We start from the raw sequence: 22,669 nt of genomic DNA on the forward strand, positions 1-22,669 counted from the left end.
TTTATCGTTCCCTACTTAAGGACAACTTTTCGCATTTAGCACATAAAGGCTTGTGTAAGCAGGTATACATTTAAGTAAATGCACGTTTTGTTTGAGCCACAGTTTTTTTCAATACCCGAAGCATCCTTTCCCGGAGTGTATTTCATGTGCCTCTTAGGGCCATCTGTGGTTAAATGAACTTGTCAGCATCTGGTTAAATGAACTTGTTAGCTTCTATTTTCCTAGCAGGGAAAGGACAGATTTTTCAGAGCTTCTCTTCTTGAAACCTACAGGATATATGGCTACAAATTACAGCAGCTCGTCCTGCACAACCCCACCTTCTTCTTCAGGGAAGAGTTAGCTGGGCATACAGAAAACTCTCTGCCATGGACCCAACATACCGTAACATGTTTCTTTCCCAGAAAGCCTTGCCTCAGTTACACTTTTGTCCACTTCAGGAGTCTTCCATGGGATGGATGGAAGTATTCTACAGTGGTGCTAAAGTTCTTCTGGTCTCCATCCAGAGAGCTGTTTACATAAGAAATGCCCACTTATTCAACACTAGTTTTTGAAGCACCTTTTTGGTATAAGCCATTTTGCTGGGCTTAGTGGATCCTATGATGAGAACACACAGGAGAGAGCTGACCCTCGTGGATGTTCAAATCTAGTAGGAAATTTAAGTCAAAGAAATACAGTCATCTGTGTTTAAAAGTGAGCGCAGAGGGGCGCCTGGGTGGCGCAGTCGTTAAGCGTCTGCCTTCGGCTCAGGGCGAGATCCCAGTGTTATGGGATCGAGCCCCACATCAGGCTCCCCCGCTGGGAGCCTGCTTCTTCCTCTCCCACATCCCCTGCTTGTGTTCCCTCTCTCGCTGGCTGTCTCTCTCTGTGTCAGATAAATAAATAAAATCTTAAAAAAAAAAAAAAAAGTGAGCCCAGAACCTGCTGCAAAGAGTAAGTGATCAGAGGAGATGGCATCTGAACTGGAAGTAGAAGGGCTCGTAGTAGGTCTACCAATGGATTTTATTCTAGCGCACCTTAGAGTCCGTCAAGATAGCAGCACCGTTTTGCTATGGGAAGGCACATGGCATGTTGGGAGACAGGGTCCGTCCGATTTAAGCCAGAGCCGATGTCTTAGATGAGATAGATACAGAAAAATTAGGTTGGGACTAAAACATGGAGAATTTCGATGCCAGGCTGGCAAGTGTGAGCATCAGCTGAGGGTGATCACTTGAGGACCTACCACGAGCTGGGGATTCTTCTGGTAGAAACAATGAAGAGATTTTGTTATGATGTTACTGCTGCGAGGGGATGGGTGAACAGGGAGTAACATAATTAATGCAGTATAATGAGAAAATGCCACATAAACATGCCGATATTCCAAACCAGGACAGAGTTCTCTTGAGATAATACAGTCTTATGTTCTAAATAAGTCCAGCTCTTATGTTGAGTTTTTCTCTCAGTGTGACGTTACTAGCTAAGGTAGAACATAGAGGGACATAGGTTACAGTATTTTCTATAGAAAGACGAAGACAATTAAAGGAAAATTTTTTTAAAAAATCTCCAGGCTAGGGAGTTTTTTTTTTTTTTTTTTTTTTAAAGAAGCTAGCCCTGAAAGATTACAAGTTAATAATGTTGATGGCAGGAAAAGCAGTAAGAGTGACCTTCTAAACACACAATGTGGTCATTTACGGTACCGACTGTTAATGCGAGAAAGAGAACAACTTTTAATAGGAAACCATCCATCCCATGGAAGACTCCTGAAGTGGACAAAGCGTAACTGAGGCAAGGCTTTCTGGGAAAGAAACGTTATGGTATCTGAGTCCATGTCAGAGAGTTTTCTGTATTCCCAGCTAACTCTTCCCTGACGAAGAAACACAGCGTGCCATACCCGATTGCTGACTTTGTAAAACTGTACTTATAAGGAGCCTGCTCCCGTGCTGAAAATAAAAATCAGAAGCGACTTGCAAAGAAGAGATATTGAAGAGAGGCTCACAATCTAGTTTTCCATGTTAATGTTTCAGTGCCCGAGAGAAAATGTGATTTACAACCCTACTTAATAAGAAAATTGTTTCTTCATTACCCACATATTGCTACTAATACAATTCCTTAATGTGCTTCATAACAAAAACTCAGTCGTTCTATAACCTGTTTAAATTTGAAAGAAATAGGTAGAGGGAAGGAAAGTATAGGACATTTCGGCACGGTCGTAAAATTTTCAGCTGTATTGTATTAGAATCAACGATACTGAAGTGGAAGATGTCAGTTCTAACTCGGTTACCAATTCCAGGGGAAAGGTGAGCACCATTCTACATCCATCTGGCTTTAGGATTTATTGGGTTTGTTACTTCAGAAAAACTTGGATATTGATCCTGTAGAATAAGCCAATACCAATTTGAGTAAAACAGCAGTATATTAGATTCTTGCTCCTACTAATTTTCTGTGATTCGAGAAGGGATAACACTTCATCACCCAAGATGTCAGGGCAATTTCTGACTCAACCATGGATTCTAAACTCTGATTAAACATTGGTATTGTAATAAATGACATAATGTTTGATTTATTCCAGCCTGTTTTGCCCATCTAGAATTAGTCTGGTTTTTTCCTTCTGCGCATTTATTCAGAAAATATTCACTGTGTTCCTGCCAATCACCAGGCACTCTGCCACTGTGGAAATTGCAGTGGGGAGCTCGCGATATCAGAAGATGTGCTTGCCTACCACTCTAGGGCAGTTACTTCTGTCTTTTAATCCTTGTAGCCGTGCTGCATGCTAGAAATTTTATTTCTCCGTTTATAGCTAAGGGAGCTAAGGCCTAGAAAATTTTTTTGTTTTGTTTTTTTAATTGGCCATGGTCACAAAGGTAGCAAGCCAGCATTCAGATCCAAATGGGCCAGGTTATTTCTACTTCATTCATGTCAAAATTTTCTTTTTCCTTTTCCCTTTGTTTACAAATGCATACTGGTTTAGTTTAACTTGTACTCCCTGGTACCTGTGTATCCCTTTGCTATAATCATATATTCATCTTACTGTTATCTCATACTGAGCCTTACCTAAGTTTTAGACTTGTTATTTAAATAATAATGATGGTGATCAGGGGTCAGCAGACTATTATGGGTCATATATGACCAGTCACCTGTTTTCTAATACAGAGGTTTTATTAGGACACAACCAATGCCATTTGTTTACATATCGTCCTAGCTGCTCTCTTGCTCCAGAGGCAGAGTGGAGTAGTTGTGGGACATACCGTATGGCCTGCAAAGCTGGAAGTATTTACTATCTGTGTCCTTACAGAAAACCCCTGATGTGGGTCATGAGAAAAATATCAGAAGGGGTGCCTGAGTTGCTCAGTTAGTTAAGCATCTGACCTTTAGTTGTGGCTCAGGTCATGATCTCAGGGTCATGAGATCAAGCCCCGAGTCGGACTCCACGCCAAGCAGGGAGTCTGCTTGAGATTCTTTCTCTCTCCCTCTGCCCCTCCCCCCTCCCCACGTGCTCATGCTCTCTCAAACAAATAAATCTTAAAAAAATAAATAAATAAATATTAGGAAGTTTTTATATTTCAGATACTACCAAGCCAGGTTAATTTCATTAATAGTTTTATTTTGGCTAGAGGCAGACTATTAGTGTTCAAGAGAGAATTTTTAATGATTTTATGGCCTTGGGTAGTTAAGTAACCTTGGTTAAGTCTTTTTTCATGTGTATGGTATAGATGCTGATAAAACGGTTCATATTTGTTGAACAAATTATGTGAGTTGGTCCATGTTTAGCATTTACCGTAATGCCTGGCATGTAAGTATTTGGTTTGTTTTAGAGCACAGGCAGCCCAGAATCAAATCCTACCTCTGTCACCTAACCACGTAAATTTGTGTCAGTTAACCTTGAAATCCTACTGCTTCTCTCTGTAAAGTAGGTAATACCTACCTCGTTTTAATCATTTGGTGAGGATTCAATGAAGTATGATCTATGAGAAACACTTAGCATGTTCCTGGTAGACAGTAAGTGTTCATTTAACCTAGAGTGCTATAGCTGTCACGATTATAAGCATTATTCTGATTTTTCAGAGAACTAATGTTCACTGCTAATTAGGAATGCCAAAAGTAAACCAACAAATTGGGGTTTTTTTTATTATAAAAAGCATAAGTGTGTTGTATCCATATCTGTTGGCATAATAGAGGTGATATTTATGGATAGATGTTAAGAAAAACAATCTAAACTCGGTTTCTTGGTTAAAATATTTTTTATGAATATACATTGTATATTCAAATACCTGCAGTTAAATTTTATGTCCAGCTGAAAATTCAAGCCAGATAGTATTAAATGCTACTGCATTTCAAGATAGTGTTTCATTTTTTGTGGCTATTTTGAAGTTCTTGGAAGTTCATCTATTAAATGGACAGAGACTGATACAGGTAGCTCTTTAAGCATCGCATATGATGATGAAGTTAAAAAGTTTGATCTAATGTTGCTTGCCTTGCGCTAGATGACTGAACTCTGCAGAATTAAATTATTTCTCTTCTCCCTCTGGTAATCATTAATCTGAGAGCAGCACCATGTGATTTACTGCTGAATGTTCACCAACATCAACCAGACACGCCCAGGTACTGGGCATTGCCTTGGTTCCTGGGGGCACAGGGATATGAATAGGGTAGCTCGCCCATGTTGCTTCCAGCCATTCCTGCACACTCCCTCCTGCGTAGAGACACAACTCTCTTCGACCTGGCAGGTAAGGCACTTCAACATCACAGAGGAAGGAGAGGGCTCAGCCTCTGATGAGAAGCTAGCATGCGAGTGATTTTTTAAGAAGAATCGAGATTTGCCAGTTTATGGAGCATCAAACAGAAGGAATTTGAGAACCGTTGTAAATAACTCAGAGTGGCTTGCACTGATCTCCAGGGTAGAGAAACCAAACCTTAACCTAATTCTGACATCTTCACTGTTACCTGTCTGTAATGGATGTGACACTTAACAAGGTGTCCTGGGATTCACTAATAGGATTCTTCTTCTCATTCATATTCAACTTTTTTACCAGGTTTGGGGGAAAACCGAACATGACTTGGGAGCGGGAAAATGTGCTCCCATACTCTTGTTGGAGGCCTCATAGTAGTGTGCTGCCCAAAAATGAAAATAAAGCTCTGGTTTGTATTGAGGAACAAGGCAAAGGGATAATGGCTCCTCCCTTTTTAAGAAGCCTTCCCCTCAGTGTTATGACTGAGGGCGAGTAAAATACACCCTTATTCCTGGACCAGAATGTAGCAGCCTTCCTAATGACGTTGAGAGAACTCATGTTGGCACAGAGATGTGCCAAGGGGCAGCCTGTTCTTTGGTGCCCATGGCATGACAGCTGTTGATGGTCAGGTGTTTGCTAGAGACCAAGCATGGTGTTGACGGCTTCTTTTCATGTAGCTGGATGGTCCCAACTCAGAAACCCCAGTCAGGTAGTTTACTTAAGAGAGTGAGGATAAGAGCCATATAAAAAATTGTGTGTGTATACATATAATTTTCTATTTTTTAATAAATTCACTGAGATATAATTTGCATACCATGAAGTGCGGAATTCATTGGTTTAGGATACTCCCCAGAATCTGCATGGCCACATGGGAAATTATACTTTTGAACGTCACATGGCTAGCAGTGTTCATGGCTTGTACTTTTCATGTTCCATTCCTACACTGTTTCAAGACTCAATGTTGGTAATGGACATAATCAGCCAAAGGTATTTTAATGCACTTGTGACTAAATCTGTTAAAAATAAAAAATAATTTGATTCCAATTCAACTCCAGAAACCAGATTAAAAAAAAAAAAATGCTAGTCTTTCTCATGTTTTTCCCCAAGTCAGTTACTGTTCGAAAAATATACAAACGCCTCAGACACTACAATAGCATATATCTGCACAACTTGGAGTTTCCAATTAAAAAAAGAACAACATAATAAAAGAATCCAGCCAAGTGAGAGAACAGTTCATTATTCATTTAGACATCATGTTATTTTCAGAGGCCCACCTTTCTAACCAGTCCATTTGCTTCACTGAGTAGGGGCTCGGATTCCACGGGCAGGTAACAGAATTGTAGGTTTTAATGGAAATCTGTAGTTCTCTTGTAGAAAAATGCTTCCTGGAGTTTTTAAGCAGGGTGGGTTACAGCCTAAACACCTCTTTCACTCAGCCGTCAACCATTTTGCCCTTCTCAAAATTCATTGCTGGTTTGTAGCCACCTCTTCCAACTTCTGACTGGTTAGGATTTTGTTAGAAGAGCAAGAAATCAAGGCGAGGTGAGCCTGACTGAATCTCACCTCAGAAAGATGCTCAGTAAAACCCTTCAGCCTTCCAGGCAGCAAAAGCCCAAATTTTAAAAAATTAAGAGACTCTTAGGGCACCTGGCTGGCTCAGTCGGAAGTGCATGCGACTCTTGATCTCAGGGTCGTGATCTCGAGGCCCACATTGAGTGTAGAGATTACAAAAAAGAATAAATAAGTAAACTTTTATAAATAAATAAGTAAATAAATAAATAAAATTTGAGAGACTCTTGAAATGATAAAAGGAGTTTAGAACTGAAGACTTGTCAAAGGTGCGCTGTGTTTCGTTTATCATGGTAAGACTGTTGGTGTATTTAACTGTGAGGATAGGGTTGTCTCTCTTTTTCTTAAATTTACTTTATGTTCTTGTTGAATATAACTTCTGAGGCAGAATATGAGAGTATGACAGAATCTGGGCAAAAATTTTGTGTTCCTTGCATGTGAGTTTGAATTCCTAACACTTCACGAGAGAAACATAGACGGCCCTCGTTGGGCAATCTCATGACTAAAGCCATTCTGGAATTTAACAATAGTTGTTACTTAAGATTTCTGAGGTGTCAGTGACTGTTGCTTATTAGCCCCCAGTCTCTGAATTCAGCATAATTAACTGCACTGCAGCATGACTCCTTCTGGTGTTTGCGTGGACTGTGGCAGTCTCAGCATGAACAGTGTTTGGGGCCCGACAGTTCTTCATTTTAGGATGTTCAGTAGCACTCTCCCTCCCGCCAGATGCCAGTAACATCCCCCAGTCGTGACAACTAAAAATGTCTCTAGTCTTTGCCGGATGTCCCCTGAGGGGGGATGAGGGCAGAATCTCTCTGGTTTCTAATTGCTGGACTGTGATACTGGGATCTCCAGTGATGCCCAGCTTTAAATATGTGAGCAGGGAAACACCCCTGCGAGATTGTGTCTCATCTTAATGTCGGCCTTAACACTGAAGTCAGTGCTTTGCACATTGTAGGTACCCAGTGAACATTTTTTTTTTGAGAAGAATAAGTAAATAAAACATAAGCTCAAACAAAGATGATAAATACTCATTTATCAGGTAAAAACAGGTATCTGGTAAGATATGAAATGTAGTGTCATGGTTTAGAGACAAATCGGCACAAAATTTTGATTTTTTTTTAAACTTGTGTGTGCATATTTGCCATATAGACAGTGAGAGATGGAGGAAAACTGCCTTCCTAGCTTTGTTTGGTATTCTTCCAAAAGCAATTCACTCTCCCCTGGTACACTGTTTTAAAATAGCAAATGGTGGTTAGTGTCCGTATAGCAATCAGGGACACATGTTCTCAGCTGGGACTGCCCATCCTTTCCTGCTAGGTCCTGTGACAAGGGACCAGCTAAAATGGCAAGGGGGAGACGCCCAGTCTCCCCCAGAAAAGGTCATGAAATAGCAGGACTGTCCTCCAACCAGGACTGGAATTATCTAGAAGCATCCTCTTTTGTTGCAAGAACAGGAACTCCATGTAATTCTTTCTTGACGGAGAGGTGATAAAAGTAAATTTCAAGCCTCCTTCGTTGCTTCTTTGTTTATTTCTCTAAATAAAAATAACTTTATTTCTGGTGTTATGGCATGTTACAAGAACATTATCACTTAAATTCAGATTTCTGAGAAGTCTTAAGTTTTCATAGACACATATGTAAGAAAATTATGATGTTGGTATTGGATTTGAGTCACAAGTATTGAAACTCTGTCAAAGAAATATGTATGGCTAACTCCTAAAATTTAGCTTCGGAGATAGAGCATATCTGAGTCTTAACACCTCTACTAAAATATGTTGTATTCCTCTTTTCCCAAAGATATGTGGACTTCTTTTTCTCAGCCAAAAACCTGTGCTTCTTTTTACTCAATCCTTCCCCTCTGGTCATTTTGGAAAGTGATTGAATCTTCCATATCTGGTTTTGACTCTTCAACTACATAAAAGATAGGGTTGATCACACTGATTTCTCAGATACTAATGTCCATTCCAACCATGAGGCACTTGCTAAACATAGATTCAGAGATAGAGCACTGAAGTGGGTCCTCAGACCCAGGTGTGCTGGCCCCATTGATCCATGGACTGCACTTTGCGGGTAATTTCTAGTAGCATTGCATGCCCCTCCTACCTTGCAGATGTAGGAGATTGAGACGGGGAATACGAAACAAAGGGAAAACCATCCTTATCTATGGTGGTGGTGTTCTTAATATAGTATTAGATGTTACCAAGTGTGAAAGAATCCTGATGTGTCTTCCCACTGAGGAATTTTGTAGAAATTCAACTCTGAGGACCAAGCAAATTAGAAAACTCTTACTATCTTGCTGTATATGTAACTGTGACTAGTTTCACTTGTGCCCATATAATTCCTCTCTTTGGTGCAGTGTAGACAACTTCTGCTAGCCTGTAAAAGGTGATTATACAGGAATTTTGTGAGCCATGACCAGTGATAGCTTGAAATACCAATGGTGGTTGTGTTTACACCATGGAAATCATGGAACATTATAAATCACACTCTCCCCCCCCCCCCCCCCCGAGATAATCAGTTTCCCAGCATACCCTGCCTCTCAGTCACTAAGAAAAATCACTTTGCCTTATTTCCAGCAGAGGACATGACCTCTTCTTATCTTATTTGGAGTTTGGAGCTTCTTATAATACCATGTTGCTTTTTCAGACTAACCACACAGCTTCGTGAAAAACAAGTTTATTCCCATAACAAACAGGAAACAAAGAAATCAGGAAAAGTCAGAGTGGTGCCCTTTTGTGAATGCTGGCCAGCACCGCCACCACGAGAGTACCGATGAGTCTAAATCCTTACAAGTGGATCTCCTTCAGGTGGCATTTTATAAATACTCTTCCATCATGGGGAGATGTGAGAATTGGGTCAGGTATAATTGGAATGACAGATGTATGAGATAGCCTCAGAGAATCAACACAATTCAGTTAACAGGCTGGCCAACTACAGATATCTTGTAGAGACTTCCGTGACACCCATCGTTTCTTACTGAGTCACGGACTTCATGACCACGCACAGCTGTTCCTATCACTTGTTTATATGGCCCAACCCATATTTGGGGCTTAAATGAGATTTGTTACAAGACTTTAGTTCAAGCTTGCTTACCTGTTTTTACATGCCTTTATTTCATAAAATACGATTACTAGGTAATAAATATCTGGTCATTTATTGCCCTGATTAGAATTATTTTCTATTGGACAGGCTTTCTGATGACTACTTGTAAATATTTGCAAGCACATTATAAAATTTCCTTTTAATTAAAAGTACATGTATCTATTGCTGCAAAAAATACACTCTTAAAAAAGAATCATTGTTTTTCTAGTATGTTGGCTTTTTAAAATTTTACTTGTGGGTTAAACGCAAATCTTTATTCAACAGAATATGAGATGTGTTCTAGTAACAGGCTCACAAAATTGCATCCCGTGGTAATATTTAGAATTGTAGGCATAACTTAATTATGTTCTTTATTAATAGATTGAATGATTAGGCAGATCAGCCAACACTTATTGGAAATATTAAAGATAAGCATATTTAGTAGATTTTAATATTTCTGTCATCGTTTTTATTTTATGGTTATAATTAAATGATTTATTACAAGGTCAGACTATATTTGCCCTTTGTACCGTACTTCAAAATTTCAAGATATGGGGGTACCTGGGTAGTTCAGTTGGTTAAGCATCCAACTCTTGATCTTGGCTCAGGTCTTGTTCTCAGGGTTGTGAGTTCAAGCCCCACATTGGGCTCCACACTGGGCGTGGAGACTACTTAAAAAAAAATAAAATTTCAAGATATGTAATTTTTAGCTCAAAGAAAATAGGTATACTTGTACTATATATGAATTTTAATTCTGCATATATTCTTGCAGCATATGGAGAAATTTGCCTAGGTAATTTTTTTGTTTGCTTCTTTACAATATCAGAATGTACAATTTCTAGCTTTCTATAAAAAAATCTTCTAGGATTATTCAAGTGATTGCTTTCTCAAAATTTGTAGATTTAAACCTTATACATTCCATACAATACTAGTTTTATTTTCACGTATTCCAGTAGTCAAATAATTGAAATTTAGCTATTAAAAATGAATAATAAAAAGCTTTACATTATTCTAAAATTGTTCTTTAGTTAGTGCTTTATTTAAAGCGAATTATTTGTTAATCTGTTAATTTCACTTTTTATGTATTTTTTTAAAACACTTTTTACATTATTTATTAACTAATTTTTTTTAAATAAGCTCCATACCCAATGTGGGGCTCAAACTCATGACCCCGAGGTCAAGAGTTGCAGAGTTGCATGCTCTCCTGGCTGAGCCAGCCAGGCACCCCAATCGTCTTGCTTTTTAAGAAGGCATTATAATTATTGTACCTTTGAAAGTGGTGATTTTCCCCTGATCCTAGCTGCCACTTTCACAACTGTCTTCATGCTGATGTATTTTTAAAGTATAAAATTTTCTAATTTTGGTTGTCCACAATAAAGTTTACTTCAATTGGACGTCAATTTAGAATTAATTTTTTGTGCCTGAGCATTATTTTTGGGACAGTGGACCGCCTTGTCATTTTATATCATGCAGGGAGCTCCAGCTTTGCTCCTATATTGTATTTGTGTAATATAGATTTTTAGAAAATGGAATTTCTTGTTGAAACCAGCCCAGATCTTGGCAAGGGCCTACCTTACAAAGATCTAAAAAGCACAGAGCTGGTTTTTAAGCACATAAACTCATATGCATTGTGTACACCAGCATTTCAGTTTATTAATAAACTGGTCTCTTGTCGTGAAGGGTGGATAGAGCTATTCTAAAAGAAGAGATTAAGCCTTCTCTGCCAGCAGAATTCAGCTAGATGCATATTAAGAAACCAGTTTGTGATCTTAGAAGTTTAAGAATTAAATGTGAATAAACAAAGATCATCGTTCCTTAAATGTCTGTGTAAGTCTGGGCCAGTATTTCTGTCTGACGTGAAGCATTCTGAGAAAGATCCCTGCTTCTGTTATTCTGGGCAAATTTTCTTCATTAGGATATGGAAGATTTACTCTGAATAGAAACGAAGGTGGATTAGAATTCAAATGGCTTTAAAATGTGAGTCTTTTTACTTATTATTTTACATTCTGAGAAGAAAATAAAGGTGGAGAAAGGGAAACTGCAGTTCTAATTTGCAGGTGGATTCTGTTTGGGGGATTAGAGTCCCAGAAGGTCTAAATGCTTTGCATTTAGTGGATGAGACTGTAAATAATTTCCCACTGAGTCCCCTCTGAAATGAGCCCTCCCACTCAAGGAAGTTGATGTTCGAGTCCTGACAAGACTGAAAGTGACAGGAGATGCAGCTGGATGGTGGAACGGCAGTGCTGGAGATTGGCCACATTTCCCTCCTGCTGTCCCTGCCCTGCTTTCAGGGCAGCTGGAATGCGGTTTCTCGACGTCAGCAGATCAGAACCGCAGATCAGAACCGGCTGGGCAGAGTGCTTGTGTTCAAGAGGTTCCAAAGTGACAGAGAGCCACTTGTACCCCTGCTCTGTAGGCTCCTATGTGGGTACTCCATGATAAATTATTTATTTGACATTAGATTATCACACACCCTTATACCAACTCCGGCCACGTTATCGCATGTTCTGTGTGAGAACTGTGGGATTGATGGCTGTGTCTCACCTCGTCCACATATACCAGAGTCACGAAACTGTGGGGCCTTCGGTGTCAAGAGTACAACAGCCCTGATAATGTCAGGAGAGCCACCAAAACACTCCCCAAACATTGTCACTCCATTCTTTGCCTTTTCAGGTTGATGGGTCTAGACTCTTGCAACTGGAGACGCCAGCAAGAATTGTGGGCTCATCGTGTAGTTCATTCCATTTACTTAGTTGACATATAAATGGATTTTGAGTCCTGAATGCTTTCTCTGGTTGACTAGGACTCTACAAATTTAAGTGTGACAAAGGGGTTTTGTAGCCATTATCTTCAGACAGAAGAAAAATTAAATGAATGAATGAAAAATGTTTCACTTGTGGTATAGGAAAACAACGCTCTATTAAAATGCCATTCGAGTTCTAGACTGAGAGGTTTTGCCTTGATCAGAAGAAATTACAAGGTGACACACAAAGGCAAATATTCATCATGGATCCTGTCCTTTGATCATCATTCTTTTATCCCATTACTTCACTTCCCCCCCCCCAAATTCTCTCACTTTTATTTAGTACACAGGAGATACCATAGAGACACGTTCCTGCCCCTGCACAGCCGTGATGTTCGCTGTGGGGCCTGCGGCAGACGAGCACAGGACAGCCCATACTTGGTACTCTGAGTATAGAATGTGAGGACCGCTGTGAGTTGTTGAGGCACGATGGTTTTGTTGCCGATGGTCCTGTGACTTGAGGACATACCATGGGGTGGAGGCATCCTGCACCCTGTGCCTTTCTTGGTAGCCGCGGCCACTGGCAACTCCAGGGCCAACTTCACCCACAATATAGACTCAGAGGACACCGTGCCTGGCAGTCTTGTTGCAGTGAGCAGCCTGAGGAAGGGATTAATGATGCATATTACCACATCTTAGAAAAAAGAAAGAGCCTGTCACATAAACGTGCAGATTGGTGAGGGAACTACAAGGGAGAGAGCCTGTGGGTGTTTCCTACAGCTGAGACAAAGAGTCATTAAGGTGCAGATGTAGAGACAGCTGATGGCTGTGGTTTGCAGGGAGCCCAACTCCAGGGCATGGTGGCTTTTAGCTCTATGGCCCAGAAGCTGCTTTGTCAGCAACTCAGAGGTGATCAGACTCTTCCCCCTCTCCCAAAACTTATTTTATCCTTTATAAGTATGACTACCAGTCCTTTACTTTGTGGGGGATAAATCAAATTGCCAAGTGGATGGGGAGCTTGTGAATGGGTTGGCAGAGTCTCATCGTACAGGAGAGCTCTGTGCAGAAAGCAAACTGAAGATACATCATGGCTTGGCAAGGATGGACATTGAAAGCAGCAGTACTGAAAGAGAAGACATTAGAGATGGGTGACCTTGAGTGCTGATGCTCCTGGAGCCAGATACGTCCATCTGAAAACCATCTGAAGAGAGCCAGAACCATCTTGGATATCTGGTACACCAGCTTTTCTCCTGCACAGTATTTGACATCTACCTTCTGAGCTTCGTGTTGACTGCCCTTCCCTGCTCTGTGGACGTCATCATGGTGATGGTAGCTTCTGGTTTGGCCATCACCTCTGTCTCAGTTGGCAAGAGCAATAAGTGGTGTATAGGGAAGTTAAACAGTAGTTCTTGTTTACATAGACATTGTGGATCTTTGTCTTTGAGTGAATGTTTAAAGGATTGAATAGAGAAATATTGTTGAATATTCCTAATTTGGAAGCCCTGAGTTTTGCATGACATTTCTCTTTGAGAAGGATGCTTATCCTTGGTATGATAGTAAAACTAATAAGACATCTGTGTGGGCTTAGGCATCCGCAGGCTCTCTATAAGCCTAGCTAGGGCAAGACACAAACTCGGAGGGAGAATTGTTTTACTTCTAGCAAAAATGAAATATACATAGGCGGAAGAGTTCCTGTTCTAATCACCGTAACTTTACAAATGGAAACAGAGAGGTTCTTACACTTGGATCAATCAGAGATCATGACACTGATCTTGGGGAGGGTGGCAAAGAGTGTTGACAGGTAAGATGTGCTTTAAGGTAAAACGGTACATGGTATGTATTAACAAATTAGAGTTAGTTGATGTTTTATTGTTTGTGACATTATTGCCCAAAGGACAGATGAATGAAAAATCAAAAATTGTATTTAACTAGAGTTAATAGAATCAGCTGTAAGGCACATTTACAGACGTTACATATGTTTTCAAATATGGTCAGTGGACAGCCTGGCTCTCTGCAAACTGGATCACATTCAAAATATGTGTAATTATTTTACACTTAAAGGCAAGGCTGTCCTTCATGAGGGAAAACAATCAGAGGTTTGTGAGAGAATACATTTTTTGCATCATAAGCAGACAATCTTTTTACCTTTAAAGCTGACTTGAGGTTATTCTAGAAGAGAAGTTTGTTTCTTAGAGTGAAGGAATGTTGCGATGTGCAGACACTTTGGGGCATTTACTATTAATCTAAAAGCAGGTAAAAGATCTGTTCACCTCCAGCTGGAATCCTTTTATTACTACTAAACTACGCTCATTAAACCAGATGAGCGTGCATGGCTCTGTTTCAGAGGTCATTCGAAAGTCCTGGTAGTTTTGATTAAGATGTTGGGCAGAATCTGCCTAATAATCCCAGCCCACGTCACCCCCGGTGAGGACTGATGCCTAAGAAAAGTAAACATGTACGTGAACCGCAAGCCGGTACCTTTTCATGCTAAATGTGGTTCCCCACGTCTCCTCTGATTAGAGGTGTGCTCAGAACAAGCCGAGACGGGGCCATGCCGAGCAATGATCTCCCGCTGGTACTTTGATGTGACCGAAGGGAAGTGCGCCCCGTTCTTTTACGGCGGATGTGGCGGCAACCGAAACAACTTTGACACAGAGGAGTACTGCATGGCCGTGTGTGGCAGCGTCAGTAAGTGGACCTTCCTCGAGCCTGGCCACCCTTCGTCTTTCTCGCCACTGACTCTGCTCTCTGTAACAGATTGGTTTTCCTGGTCCTTGGGAACGGGTCTGTTGCTCCCACTAACCACGTTTTCTGTCCACTCCTCTAACTGCCCGGCGTCTCCGCCCGTCTGTTCACCCCTGAGCACACATCTCCGTCTTTCTCTAATAAAGCATGGCCCTGGATGTGTTCTTCCACTAGCTGTGGTGCCTTTGTCTTGCAATCTCGAGGGACTTCTGAGTGCCTCTCTTTAAGCCCAGCTGGAGTCGCTGTTTTGTCTTCTCGCGGGTTCTCTGCGAATGTCTACGTGTGTGTCTGTCTGTGCACCTATGTGCTCGGGTCTGCGCATGAGCAGTACGTGTGCGAACAAGGCTTAGCCCCGGAAGCCTGGCTGATGCAGCTTCGGTTGTCCTGGCAAGGCCGATGGTTGTGATGACTACCTTTAAGTTATTCTGTAACATGTGACTTTGATTGTGGTGGCAGAGAATGTGATCAAATTGAACATATGCACCTCAAATGCCAGAGGATAGAAAGGCCCCAGTGGCCTCTGAGCTCTCACCGGGCTGGTTGCAATATCGATTTTTCGTGTCTTCTCTTGATAACAGAAGAAAACTCTTCACTTAACGTTAGGAACCATGAATGACAAGAGATTCGAGGAATATAATTTTCAAAGCCTTTTTTCTCGAACTTTCAGCTCTTCATAACTCTGGGGGATAGAGATATGAAGTGACAGTGACTCAAATGTGAGATGAAACTTTTTCCACAGAGGTAGCACTCAGGAGGTAGTGAACCAGACATGGGGGACTTCTGTTCTTATTAACAGCCTTACGTGTGAAAGTCCCAATTTTATTTATTTACTATTGTTTGTGAGTAGGAGATTTGAACTACTCAAGAAAGAATTACTCAACTTGAGAAATTAAAAATTAAACTCAGTTGGCTGTGCTTTTTTTTTTTTAGAGACTCCTGCCTTTTCTCCCTCGTTCTTGTGAGGGTGACAGCTACCATTTCCTGCCTGGGATTCCCAGGGATTATATAAATTGTTTTCCGCTGTGATCATGGGCTTACACTAAACAGCAAAAGGACCTGCACCATTAAGACCTTCTATTGTGAAGCCTAGCGTCTAAGTGGAATCTAATGGAACAGTTCCTGTTGGTCTCCTGTGTAAGGGATGACTCCATTTCTATCTTGTGTGAGAACAGGTGTAGGAATTGGTAACCCCAAGGGCTTCTTTTCTGGCTACCATTGGGTGATTGTCTAGCTCAAAAGACTCCTTTCTTCAGTTTCAAACAAAGAAGTTAATTAGGTCAGGTAACATGGAACACAATGGGGGATTCTGTTGCCTGGAGCCTCTTTTGAACAAAGGACTTTTGTTACAGAGATTCTAACTGGCTTAGCTGCTGAAGGAGATTTCTTGGAAGATTTCCAACTTTTTTTTCTCCATTTCCCTGAGGTGGATTTATTTTTTGAATTATAAATTTGTATGTGTGTGCGTGTGCACATGTAATAAGAAAAAGGGTTTTTAAGAATTATCGGCATTGAGGAATTTGCCTTGAGTTAGAAATTATTCCCCCGCCCCCAAAACACTTGTACAGCCCATATACGCACACCCTCTCTACTTCATCTGTCTGATTTGACTCAGGCTGGGAGCGAGCTGTGGGCACCACAGGTCAGTCAGAGCCTCTGAAGGTGCCCTGGATGGCATGCCTTTTGCTGAGAGATTTGCCAAAGGTAGAGACTCCCAACAAAGGTGTAATGGATCAGCCAGGCAGTCCCTATTTAGTTCCAGGGGAGGTAGGTTCTAGAATAATTTATCAAGAAAGCAAGCATGAGAGGCTGAAGGTTGGTCAGAGGGATGGGCAGATCTAAGTAGACAATAAAATTCAACACATGGCCCAAGCTGCGAGCTGGAGGTCCCCTATGACTGGGTGATCAGAGTGGATCCTTGGGAATTGACAATGCTTGGCACTAAGGAGGGAGACTGGGAGCAGGAAATCCTCAATCCTCAACATGTTACTTGGAAATGCTATTGGAGACCCAATACCCAGCACTCTAAGGTATCACTGTGGAAATAGATTTCTTATGTTCATGTTTACTTTGGTTCTGTGCAGGGGCCCAGCCTCAGGGTATTTGTTTAGTTTTGTTTTTCATCCAGTGTTTTTGTTTTTGGTTTTCCCTTTAGTCAATGGAATCATATAAGTTTCAACCATCATTCCCGTTTCTATTTTTGTTTTTAGTTATGTTCTCTTATTTTCTCCATAGTGTCCCAAAGTTTACTCAAGACTACCCAGGAACCTCTTCCCCAAGATGCTGTTAAACGTATGTTGTCATTCACTGGAGGGGGGTGGGGGGTAGGACGTGGTACAGTGCATGGCTGGATTATAACTCCAGCATTGTCACCTTCTTTGCATGGTTTCATGTGTCTCAAACACCTGTCTTTCAATAAAATGTTTATTTCCGTTGCTTTGATTTGTAATCATGTCCAGTTTTGCCAGACAACTTCAGATGCCAGGCTAAGAGCATTGACTAAACTTCTATTTCTGACATTTTTTCTTTTTCAGTTTAGCGTGGTTCTATTATGTATCGTATATATAACAGTTTTGTGTTTTAGTTGGCATCACTATTTTATTTCCTAAAGCTGTCAAGATGCCACATTGTAACAAGAGGCCACATATGTATAAGTGACTCATTTCCCAGAAAAATACATAATATGCATGCATTGTACTAACTCCATGGACTAATGTGTGTGCACAGACTTCAGTTGTGTGTTTGTTGTAAGGCACGTGTGAAGCCTTAGGAAGTGAAAGAGTACCTCCAGATTTCCTAACCACCTCTTCTTCCTCTCCCTGAATGCACGTTACTGGGACAGAAGTGCCCGACTTTGGCTTTCATCATAAGGCTATAGAAAAAGATTCATCGAAAGAAATTTTGCATCAACCAACCTTAGAATGTCTGTGTTTTGTGAAGATTCCACTTGGCGTATCAGTCTAGTTTGGTTTTAAAATGTGGTGTTAAACACACAAGTACTTATTTTAAAATGTGGATTATATCCAAAAATAGATTTATGCATCGTTAGGTTAGGGATGGTACATACACATGCTGTTGATGCTTATGGTTGTTGGAAAAAGATACAATTTCAGTTGTAGTTCAGATATAATGAGAATTAGCATTTATTTATAGTATCCTGAAACAAAAAACCCGGTCTCCAAATTGATCTTTTTAAAAAAGTAAACAAGTGGCGCCTGGGTAGCTCAGTCGATTAAGTGTCTGAATCTTGATTTTGACTCAGGTCATGATCTCATGAGTCATGGGACCGAGCCTCACATGAGGCTCCACGCTCAGCAAGGAGTGTGCTTCTCTCCTTCTCCCTCTACTTTTGTTCCTCTGTGCACACGCACACGCTCACACACTCCCTCTCTCTCTCTAAAATAAATAAATCTTAGGGGCGCTTGGGTGGCTCAGTCGGTTAAGCAGCTGCCTTCAGCTCAGGTCATGATCCCAGGGTTCTGGGATCAAGCCCCGCATCGGGCTCTCTGCTCAGCTGGGGAGTCTGCTTCTCCCACTCCTTCTCCCTCTGTCCCTGCTCCTGTGCGAGCTCTCTCCCTCTTTCTCTTTTCACTCACTGTCTCAAATAAATAAAACCTTTCAAATAAATAAATAAATCTTTTTTAAAAATCTTTAAAAGATAGATAAAATTTAAAAAGATAAATAATAGAGAATTATGTAATTTACAAACAATTTCATCATGGATCATAAAATTTTTTTAATGGCCACCATAAGATTCAAATTCATTCACTTTATATATAGGATGTGGGGGTTTTACTACCACAGTCAACATATTTTCTGTGATTGTGACAAAGCATTTTTTTCCTAACAACATCAAAAGTAGGACAAGTGAGTCGACACAGAGGACCAGAGAAAACTGGGTATTACACTGTAGGATTAATAATATATTGATCTTTGTGGTGGGCTGCAGTTTACCAGGCATTTTCACAGATCATTTATTTTTCTCAGGAGTACTTTGTGGGCGTTTTCTTCATGTCCCTTATACATGGGAGAAAATGAGGCCATGAGAGCCATCAAACATGGCACGACCAGCTTTGAAACATAAATGATAGTGTGGCTATGCACTGCACTCCATACAGCCAAGGATTCTGTTTTTTAGGTTAGAAAGATTACATTTGAAGTTCAGAGCGTATTTTAAGAGTACAGAAAATAACAGAAAGAGGAAGAATATTAAAATTTTTTTTCTAAATGCATCGAAGATAGCATGCCTCAGTAAATATCTTTTCCCCCTCTTATAAAAAAATAATTCATTTTATATCATTTTTAGCATCTAAAAGAATTATATTTTTCCATTTTTATTAATTAACATAAATGAACATTATTTGATAAATTTATTTTCATGAGGGCCCCTGGGTGGCTCAGTCAATTAAGAGTCCGACTCTTGATTTCAGCTCAGGTTGTGATCTCAAGTGTGAGATCGAGCCCCACATCAGTCTCTGGGCTCCCTCTCCCTCGGCCTCTGCTCCCATGTGCACACACACTCTCTCTCTCTCAAATAAATAAATAAAATCTTTAAAAACGATATTTTAAAAAAACTTTTATTTTCATGAAGTTCTTGCATCCTCAGCTCTTCCAAACAGACCTTGAAAACCTCTCGTAATTTCCTCTGCTTCCAGTAATAGTCTCCAAATACTTCTGGTGTATTTGGGATCATGACACCTTTCCACCCTAGGAGGGTGAAGTGATTTTGGCAGCTCTGTTTTCTTGTCTCCCTACAGAGACTATTCATCACAGCAAGTGTAGGGTTCTGCAGTGCTAGTACAAACAGACTAGAGAAAGCATATAATTTCTAGTTATTTATAGTCTGTGCAACGATGCTGTCTTACTTATAGCAAAGTTACACATTTGAATTAGAGAGTCACGGTCATCTGGAGGTCAAACGCAGATAGCAGAATGTAGTCAGAGCAATGAGCCCAGTGAGAAGGTGAGCAAACCCATTTATGTGGCTCCTTCACCGACCTAGGGCTTCACTGGAAGGTCTGCCTTCACCAAAGTGGTTGTCTTATGGGTTTCTCAGTTTGAGTTGCTTCTAGTCAAATAATAAATACGAAATGAGATAGAAAAAGCTCCTCGGTTAAACTGATGTAACACTGCACATGTGGAGAAAATCTGCAGTGGTCTACACTATATAGTCATTGTCCAGTAAAAATGTATTATAATCGTATATTTCTAGATTTTAAATCTTTGTCATAAAAACCAGTTTTGAGCATTGCAATTTTAAGGAACACTGATTTTGTTGTTATTTTTGTTGTTGTAGATAAGAATCTAAGCTTTGATTTTGGGGCGCCTGGGTAGCGCAGTCGTTAAGCGTCTGCCTTCGGCTCAGGGCGTGATCCCGGCGTTATGGGATCGAGCCCCACATCAGGCTCCTCCACTATGAGCCTGCTTCTTCCTCTCCCACTCCCCCTGCTTGTGTTCCCTCTCTCGCTGGCTGCCTCTCTCTGTCAAATAAATAAATAAAATCTTTTAAAAAAAAAGAATCTAAACCACAGATAAAAAAGATAGAGATAAGAGGCTAAGAGCTTTCAGTTTACTCATAAACTTGTGGATTTGAATCCTTTATAAAATCTTTTTCCTGTTTGAGATCAAGTATCTGATGAGATCAGAGTTGTTTCTGACGTTAATTTTGTGTCTGCCCATTTGTGTTTGTGAACAACAGTTAGATTAATATATAAATATTTATTGATTAGTTTATGTTTCAAATATGAGAGAATGATTTTTTGGTTCCTAGTGTTCTTCCCATCAGATTGCATCTCAAAAGGCAAACCGACGGCCTCCTTAATGTCGCACAGAGCATCGTGCCAGGATTGAGTCAGCTGACTGCACCAGAGGGTCTGGCCAAAGAGAAGGACAAACGACCCATCTTTGGCTCCCTTCTTGCAGCGAGTTGTGACAGACAGTATCTAAACCAAGTCTCTCAGCCTCGACGCTATTGACGTCTGGGGCTAGATCATTTGTTCTTGCAGATGCTGTCCTGTGTTTGGAGGCTGTTCAGCAGTATCTCCAGCCTCTATCCACAAGATGCCAGTACAGTGATCCCAACTATGATAACTTTGGCTGTCTCCAGACTTTGCCAAATTACGTCCTGAGGCAGGGAGGGGCAAAGTCACCCCCCCCCCATTGAGAGCCTCTGATCTACACTAGGTGAGCCCACATCTGATTCAAAGATATAACTAGGCTGGCATAAACAGGCACACTTCCCATGAACTTGAGGGCCTGTGGATGTGTTCAATGGCAGAGGCCTCCAGTTCCTGACAGATGCTAATGAACTTGATAGACCACCACCCTGACTCTCAATGTGTACGTGGTAGGGTGGAGATTGCTATGCCCACTGTAGGGTAGTTAGAGATCTCATAGTCTTTCTACTCTAATATGAGGGCCATTAGGGAAACAGAGACTAAACCAGCAAACCCCTGGGTTGGAAGTGTATAGTTCCCCCATGCGCCACCCCCTCCTCCTCTGTCTGTTTTGCAGAATCCCAGCATATGCTAGAGAACGGCCATCTGTAGTGATGCCACATGGCCTTGCCACACAGACCACTGGCATCTAGAATGTACCTTGGGATCATGTTTATGGCCTTAGGGCCTCTGCAAAGGCTAGATCTGGCCTTGTGCAGGATCCAGAAGGAGAAAAGATTGGTTTTTTACTCATCAAAATGGTCGAAATAGAATAGACTAATACACTTTCAGAGAATATAAAAATAATGAGGACATATCAAATCAGGCCAAGTCACCATCCCCAAGGTCTAAAGCTGCTGCCTAAGAGGCTCACAGTTTGCAAACTCACTGTGCAGCCTTTGAATGGAATGTGCCACCTTCACCCCAGAGTTGTCATATCCTGTCCTAACACCCAGGCATTCAGTCTTTGGCCAGAGTTCAACCATTGTTTTCAGTCACACTGTATTTGTTCTTCTGATTGCGAAATAGCAAATATTAGTTCCCATTAGCACATTCTCGAATACTAATGGGACTATGATATTTTTATAAAACTGCCAGGCATTATTAATAGTAATTAAAATCACTAAAAAGATGTGGGAGTGCCTTAAATTACATGTCACATCAGTAGCAGTAAAATCTGTTAGATTGACACTTATGAGAAGCTGCATCTTTGGTATCGAGAAATGATCAGAATGAAAAATGGCTTTTTCCTCCAAGCTATCATAGGGACAAATCCCTAAGATGGACAGGAATTGATTTGCTCAGCAAACCAGTATTTAAAAAAAAAAAAAAAAAAAAGCTCATTTACTCAGAACAATAAAAAAATGCTCATTCTATATGTGCTCTGTTCTTCAGCTATTTCCAAAGAAATGTAAGTAGATAGTTTAATAAAAGGTTTGGCAAGAATTTTCCATAAAAGACCAGAGAGTCGATGTTTTAGGTTTTGCGGGCCGTGTGGTCTCTTTTATACATGCTCAACTTGGAATTGTAACGTGAAAGCAGCTATAGACAATAGGTAAACAAACAGATACAGCTGTGCTCCAAAAAAAATACATTATTTACAAAAAAGAAGACCAGCATGTCAACCTCTGATTTAATAAAGCTGTTGCTTCTGAGCTCAGGACGTGCTTGTGCTAAGCTGGGTTTTGGGAGGGACACCAGCCAAGTAGACCCGGTTTCCTGCTTCCAATAGCTTGGCAGCTTTATTGATGAGATGAGACCCAGGCGTGTGATAGGATTAAGTAACAATATAAAGTAAAATATACAAGTGTAGGGAAAGACCGGTGTGGAAAGCCAGAGGAAAATGGAATTGGTTTTATCCTTAAGACCTCCACAGAGGTTAACAGCTCTAT

The 22,669-nt window shown here is 40.7% G+C and overlaps 1 protein-coding gene across 6 annotated transcripts in view; it reads left to right on the top strand.

The window, feature by feature from the left end:
- Window positions 1-22,669, top strand: part of APP (amyloid beta precursor protein) — a 258,939-nt gene that overhangs the window by 142,009 nt on the left and 94,261 nt on the right. For 2 of the 6 annotated variants that reach the window (XM_002920062.4, XM_011226002.3), the window contains exons 7-8: window positions 14,620-14,787; window positions 17,077-17,133. The exons of 2 other annotated variants lie outside the window; for them this stretch is intronic. In XM_002920062.4, coding sequence (XP_002920108.1) covers window positions 14,620-14,787; window positions 17,077-17,133 — 225 coding nt within the window. The remainder of the gene's footprint in view (window positions 1-14,619; window positions 14,788-17,076; window positions 17,134-22,669) is intronic. 2 more of the 6 variants (XM_002920063.4, XM_011226003.3) reach the window with 1 other exon arrangement.

Source organism: Ailuropoda melanoleuca, chromosome 1, assembly GCF_002007445.2.
Source record: "Ailuropoda melanoleuca isolate Jingjing chromosome 1, ASM200744v2, whole genome shotgun sequence".
NCBI classification, from domain to species: domain Eukaryota; kingdom Metazoa; phylum Chordata; class Mammalia; order Carnivora; family Ursidae; genus Ailuropoda; species Ailuropoda melanoleuca.